Genomic DNA, 6,589 nt, shown 5'->3' with positions numbered 1-6,589 from the left:
TAACGGCAATGTAAAGGCAATGCAAATCATGGAAGTGGGGAAAAATCTCTTTCCATACTATTTTAAAATTCAGTAATTTTTTTCCATTTTATTTCAATTACACATGTACTTCTCTGCTGAAAAACCGTTCACGGTAGCTCAGTCGGTAGAGCGCTCTCTCCGTGATCGGGAAGTCGTGAGTTCGTATCTCGGCAGCGACTGACTTAGTCGTTAAAATGGGTAGCAGTTGTTCCTTTGCCATGCGCTCGGCACTTTGAAGTGAAAGTTGCGGTTCCTTCGGATGAGACCGATGTCCCGTGTCAGCGGCAGGCGCTGGCACGATAAAGATCCCTCACTGCTCAATGGCCCTGAGTGCCAAGTAAAGGTCAAAATTTGAGGCCCTTCACCGGCATACGGTGACGTCTCCATATGAGTGAAAAATTTTCGAGAGGGACGTTAAACAATAAACAATGAATCAATCTATCTCTGCTGAAAATAATAATAATAAAAAAAACTTTAGACAGAGAACCTGCATATGCAATACACAAAGTGCGGGATTAATATCTGACTCAGAACTTTATTATGGATGTGTAAAAGAGTCGCCCCACATACCTGTAGCAGTCTACATGGATGTTTGTTTTCTAAAGCAGTCCTAGAGCAGTCCCTGGATTCGTCAAACTACAGTCTTGTCCAAAAGCTGTCTCAACGAGTTACACGGGACTACTTTATAATATCGCATGGGTAACAGGTTGGTTTGGATGGAACAGTAGTTTTAAGGGTTAGGGTTACACGTAGGAAATTAATTTCTAAAACGGACGTGCTGAACGTTTTGAAGTCGATCCAGGAAAGTCAATGTAAGTCAAATCAAAACTTTAATTACTTATAATTAAGTAATCGGCAAGATGAACTTTTCAGAATGGGGGAAAAGTACAACGATGGTGGCGATTATGGCCTCATTCCCGACAGCAACGAGGTCACTGTTAATGACAATACTGCCGCCGATCATGACACAGGTTCTCACTGCTGATTCTAGTACTGTTGATAAAGACTCGGCGACATCGTCAGCTGCTGACAATAACCTTGAATCGGGAAGAGAAACACTCAGGATCATGGAAGTATGTGCGTATGATACTCAGAGTAAACTTCTTGTGTTAAAGACTGGTTTAGACAAGGGATAGAAGATAATAGATACAAAAACTTACCAAAGATTCGGTGAATGCTAGACCTGATAATTGTTTATTACACATTATCCCTAGCAATATCAGTTGAAGGGAAATATGTTTTTGTAGATTTGACGTACATTACGATCTTAGATAAATTTTACATCTATCCACGGGTGTGAAAAAGGCTTAATGTCAAACTTATAGTTATATATATATATTCTACACGCTGAGAGTTTAGCAAGAGAATAAAAACAAAATTGTCTGAAATATTCAGTTTAAAAAATAGTTTATTTTACACTAGCTTTCTGAGACTTTATATGCAAATTGAAATCAGGTGTAAAGTTTATGACACGCTAACAACCATTATAGCAACTCACCTGCGTAAAAAGGTATTAGTTTTGCACTAAAACAATTGTCTTTAGTTGAAAAGAAGTGCAATAGAAACAAAAAAATTGCATATGGTATGAAAAAAACAACTGTATGATAAAGTGATGAAGGACTTTCACGAACACAGCTATCAAACAGTACCACACCAGTCGCACCGAAATTTCTAATGGTCAGCTTATATCGAAGACTTTTATATCGATCTAGCGTAATTCTCATATGGAGAAATAATGTTCATTTCTGCTCATTTGCATATCGTCCGTTTTTGGGATATATATAATGGCACCCGATTCCATAACGTTTATAAAGAGAAAATACCTCCCAAATCGCAATTTTTTGTATGCGTACTACTTCGGCTAAAGTTCTGCCGCCGTGCTTTGATTCTTCTTCATATTGATGATACCAAAGTGGAAGTTGAGACCCTATTTTTGATTTGAAAATTCCAAGCGAGAGTATATAGATTTATTCAGGGTTATGATTTTATCTTATCTGATGATGAAATGTTACTGTTTATTGCAGTAAACAGTATATGGTTAATGCCGGCCGGGAATAATGGGATGGAATCTGCATGTTGAACTGTCCCTAAAAATCCTCTCTTTATTTGTTCCCTACATCCCATCCTATCACAAAGAATTATTTAGGAGCAGAGCTACCCTGAAAAACTTCTAAGCCAAAATTCATGGAGTACGTGGTTTATTTTTTAAGTTATTAATACTGTAACTGTATCATAGCGTGTACGATATCTGGCAAAAATTGATTTTTATACAAATTAGCGTAGATTTGATTTAGCGAATTCTATCAAATTCTTATCAATGTAAATGTATATATAAGTGCTTATCTCATACATGTGGATGACACAGGTCGTTGGATAAACCTATGCTTTTTCAATGAGTAGACGCTTTATCAATAGCATTTCCGAGTTGACATGATCCCCCGCTTCGAGATTTAATTTTATTAAAACTTTTATTTGTAAAAATCCATGCCCTTATAAAATGAATGGTAAAGAAGAACGATGTCATTAAAAGCAAAAAAAAAAAAAAAAAAAAAAAGGCCACCGTCCAAATAGTTAATTTTCACGATCTCATGGTTCTGACTACTTTCAGTCAGAAGTTCGTTTGATTGAAATTGTCACACAATGTTTTCAAAGACGGAGATAGCAAAAATTTTAAATTTTAAACACGATCTACTTTCTTTCGAGGCATCAACGGTGCTATGTCATCAAAGTTATACGTCATCAATTTGAATTAGTATCCTTTTGTAAATTTTGAATTTATGTAACATATGGTTTAAAAACTGTTTAGATTCCGTTTGTTCAGTCATATTTGCATTTGATTTTAATTCAGCATTTCCCTTTTCATAATTCCCTAAAAGATAACGATTCATAGATTGTGAGGTTTGCACTTTATTTCAGTGAAAATATACACAGGAAAGCTAAACTATTAAGAAAAACCATTGATTCCTAACCGTTATGCATGTACCTGTGCAAGAACCCGTGAGATGGAACTTGTTACTTCTCAGCTTAACATTGTCAGCGGCCATTTTATCTTCATGGAAGGTAACGTTAAATGGGTCGAAGGATACATATGTCGAACATTGTGATTTCAGATTCTTCATATTCGTGGTATCTGAATCGTAGCAGTATGGGTCTGAAGGAAGGTAGAAAACCGTACCACTATATTTTTCAAGCCAAATGTAAAAAGTGCTTTCAATGGGGAGATTTGGGTCGCAATTTTGAATAACAGCGGTATATGTAGTACTTTGCTTTTCAGATGACCTCTTTATTCCAACTAAGCAATCGGTTCCGGAAAACTCAGTTTGTTCACCGTTGCTTACGCTTCCGTTGAGATGAATAGCGAGGTCCTCAGAGACAGATTCAGATTCAAGGGAAAGTATTGGTTGACTCCACCATGATTCATAATAGACAACTAGTTCGCATAGGGTATTGATACCGTTTGATTTCGATACTGTAATAAAAAAAATCAAAAAAGGACAATGCAAGGAAATGCATAATACAAATTATTAAAATCGAATTCATTCATATTGAAAAGCCACAATAGTACATTAGATTGTACTTGTTTACCTGTTATTAAGAAAGCTGTATTGGCAATTTAAATCAATATCTAAAATTATAAATTAAAGTGTCTATAGAAATTAAACTTTGTTTGAATTGGTCAGTTGGACATAGTCTGAGTGAAAATTAATGTTGTTGACAATTATTGTTAATGTCGTGCAGAGAACGATAAAAACTCCTACCTTTGTCAAATGTGACAATTGTCCCTCCAAAAATCCTTAATTGTGTGTCAGGGGGGCAGTGGAATCTTCCATACGCAGTTTTCGTCTTCGCATCACTCGATTCGGACACATTCAGATAAAGGGGTCTAATATTCGGTTTTCCAAGAACACGTACAGTCTGGGAATCCTGCCAAGCACAAATTTAAAGCTAATTTTAAGAAAACAAACAAAGACAGATCTATAAAAAAATCTTTCAACAATACAATTTTGTGAAGAGAGCATAAAAACCGGTCCTCTTGAACTTCCAGATGTGGGCGCAGATGCCTAGGAGCAGTAAGTATCCCCTGTCTACCTGCCACCCCCGCCCTGTGCCTCTTGTATGGAAAGGCAGACGAAATATTCTTTAGTCAAGATAAAATTAAGCCAAAACCCAAAACTTTAAGCTGAAATAAGTCCGCTAAAAGTATGACCAAATAAAATTTATATTTGCAATCAATGTAGTTAACGTACATATATTTTTACGAAATGCTGACTTTATACGGTTGTATGAATCAGTTTATGAATAATCACTGAAGTGACATATAAAACAACAAAGTAAACCAACTGAAGATAAATAATTTAGTTAAATCGGAAATGGTCAAACTTGTGTTTAGAAGTTATCATGACTTATTTAACAATGTAGTAAATCAAATTGTCAAAACAAGTCAAAGTGACGAATAGATAAATGCTGCATTGTTTTAAGAATTTTTTACAAATGTATTATATGTAAAAAAAATCTATTCTAAACTGTTTGCTATAAAACAACTCTAAAGGACCATTGACGGAAATACATGCATATAGTATCATAAAAATGATTATATGATACACTATAAAATATACTCACGCAATCACATGTGTCAAACAGCACCAAAATGAGAGGAATAGCTATACCGAACATTGTGTTTGACATGTAGCGTCGAAAACTAGGACCTTCTATAAATGTAGAAATCGTTCAATTGGCTTTCATTTATATCAACAGCTTATAATTAGAGAAGTTAATACTGAAAAGGTCAGAGATGCATCTGTTTGACACGTGGCATTTAAAGGGACCTTGACACAGTTTCAGATAAAAATTTTCCTATTGATTTTTTTTCTTCATTTTTACAAAATTTCAACCAACTTCTTTCTAATGATCATCCAAATTTTTAATTTCAGTAGTCAAGATAAAAGACATATGTAGAGCTTCAAACCTTTGGTATGTCATGTTTCTGGTTACATAGTTTAATATACTAATAAATGTTCTTTCAAACCAGATAATTTCAACAAATATGTTAATTCTTAATACGATTAGACAGTTTCTAGTGATTTGTTGAAGTGTGATTTGTTACATCTATGATTTTATTCTCTATGTCAACAAAAACAAGGAACATACCTTGTATACATTATGAAGAAATTTAAGCCATGCATCTGGTTTGTTAATCATCAAATGAGGTTCAAATATTTGCTGATCACTAATTGATGCCTTAATAAAGAGTTGCAAACATTGAAATTGGTTTAAAAATTCAGTAGAAACAACAGTTTTCATATCCTTTTAAGCTTCATTTTAGAGTTCAAATTTATTTTGTAATGATTACACGTACATTTATTGTTAAAAAGTAAACTTCAGAATGTTGGGAATACTACTTTCTATTCACTTTCGGAAGTGCATCATAATCAAATTATTCATTAAAAAATCTTTTAAATATTCAGTTATTCCTAGCGCAGTAAGTAGTTTAATGTTTTTATCTTTGGTCTTTTAAAATGTCAAAACTTCATTTTCCGGTGAATAGGTTAAATTCAGGCAACATTCATAGAGGTGGGTTTACTTAAGAATATAAATTTGACACATTGTTTTTCTTTCAACGTTGGGTTATTTATTCATTTTCCTAGGATAATAATATAAATCTAGCAAAAATCACTCAACAAAAGAACATGGCTTACCTTGGCCTTTTTTTTGGCCCTGCAAATTTCTGAAAAAAGAAACGGCTTAAATTTAGTTAACAATGTATTGAATATCACTTGGATCTTTGGTGATTGCGCATCCATCAAAAATGACATAATTATCAGACTAGTCAATGTATAATGACGTCACAAAATGGGTCAATTTCCTCATATTCTGAAAAAGTCTACAAGAACGGCCAATTCAAAGCTATTTTCGGTAATCTAATATAGGGCGCAACCTCTTATCTAAAATATGCAACAAGTAAAGGATAAAACTGTTTCTTAGGATTAAAAGACATGTTTTAAGACATTTATCTTCAATGTTAGTACTCAAATATACCTATTTACCTTAAAATTCAAGAACCTTGCAATTTCAATAAATCAGTTCTCCAAGACCTGGAGTTTTTGGAGAAATTTTTTGATGGGAAATGAAAGCACTGAATCTCTATTTTATTTTAATGCTTCAAATGGAACATCTAGTGTTAATCAATCAATTGGTATATATTCGGGGCCATTTTTTGCATAACACGAATCGAGCTATTTTATTAATCAAAGTATTTGTATATTGTGTAAATTCATCTTCAAGCTGTGTGCGAAATGCAGATCTAAATTTTACACAGGAAACAGCCAATATAATGTAAGTTCTATCAGGATACCCCTCAGCAGATAGTATCTTGAGCAAATATTTCAGAATGCCAAAGAAACATTTCATATAGGATACGACGATCATAACACTTATTCGTTTACACTTTCACTACTGGACGAAAAAAGTGCTGAGAATCCCAAATTTTACTGATAATGTCTGATAATTACTGATACGGTGCTGTTCTTGCTGATAATTACTGATATTTACTGTTATTATTACTGTTGTT

At 33.9% G+C, this 6,589-nt stretch overlaps 1 protein-coding gene across 3 annotated transcripts; it reads right to left on the bottom strand.

The window, feature by feature from the left end:
• Positions 1 to 2,910: 2,910 nt before the first annotated feature.
• Positions 2,911 to 6,247, bottom strand: LOC134232053 (uncharacterized). Of its 3 annotated transcripts, none has more exons than XM_062714024.1 (4): positions 5,718 to 6,247; positions 4,642 to 4,730; positions 3,780 to 3,945; positions 2,911 to 3,490 (listed from the first exon to the last, which is right to left on the bottom strand). In XM_062714024.1, the coding sequence occupies exons 2-4, from the start codon at positions 4,705 to 4,707 to the stop codon at positions 2,958 to 2,960; spliced, it is 765 nt and encodes a 254-aa protein (XP_062570008.1). In that variant the 5' UTR covers positions 4,708 to 4,730; positions 5,718 to 6,247; the 3' UTR covers positions 2,911 to 2,957. The 3 variants fall into 3 exon arrangements, with proteins under 3 accessions (XP_062570008.1, XP_062570007.1, XP_062570006.1); XM_062714023.1 differs by lacking the exon at positions 5,718 to 6,247 and adding an exon at positions 5,170 to 5,241; XM_062714022.1 differs by lacking the exon at positions 5,718 to 6,247 and having other exon boundaries at positions 4,642 to 4,999.
• Between the last annotated feature and the right edge of the window lie 342 nt (positions 6,248 to 6,589).

The sequence above is a fragment of the Saccostrea cucullata genome, unplaced genomic scaffold (genome assembly GCF_032062105.1).
Source record: "Saccostrea cucullata isolate Sc308-1 unplaced genomic scaffold, CSIRO_AGI_Scuc_v1 ctg4513, whole genome shotgun sequence".
NCBI lineage: Eukaryota > Metazoa > Mollusca > Bivalvia > Ostreida > Ostreidae > Saccostrea > Saccostrea cuccullata.
The sequence above is the reverse complement of the archived record's forward strand: the minus strand, read 5'-3'. Positions and strand labels throughout refer to the sequence as shown.

Coding starts and splice junctions, on each gene's coding strand:
- LOC134232053 (XM_062714024.1), bottom strand. CDS start 4,707: ATGTCAAACACAATGTTCGGTATAGCTATTCCTCTCATTTTGGTGCTG. Junction 3,946..4,641: donor TGTTTGACACATGTGATTGC/GTGAGTATATTT, acceptor TGTGCTTGGCAG/GATTCCCAGACTGTACGTGT. Junction 3,491..3,779: donor AATTGTCACATTTGACAAAG/GTAGGAGTTTTT, acceptor TTTTTATTACAG/TATCGAAATCAAACGGTATC.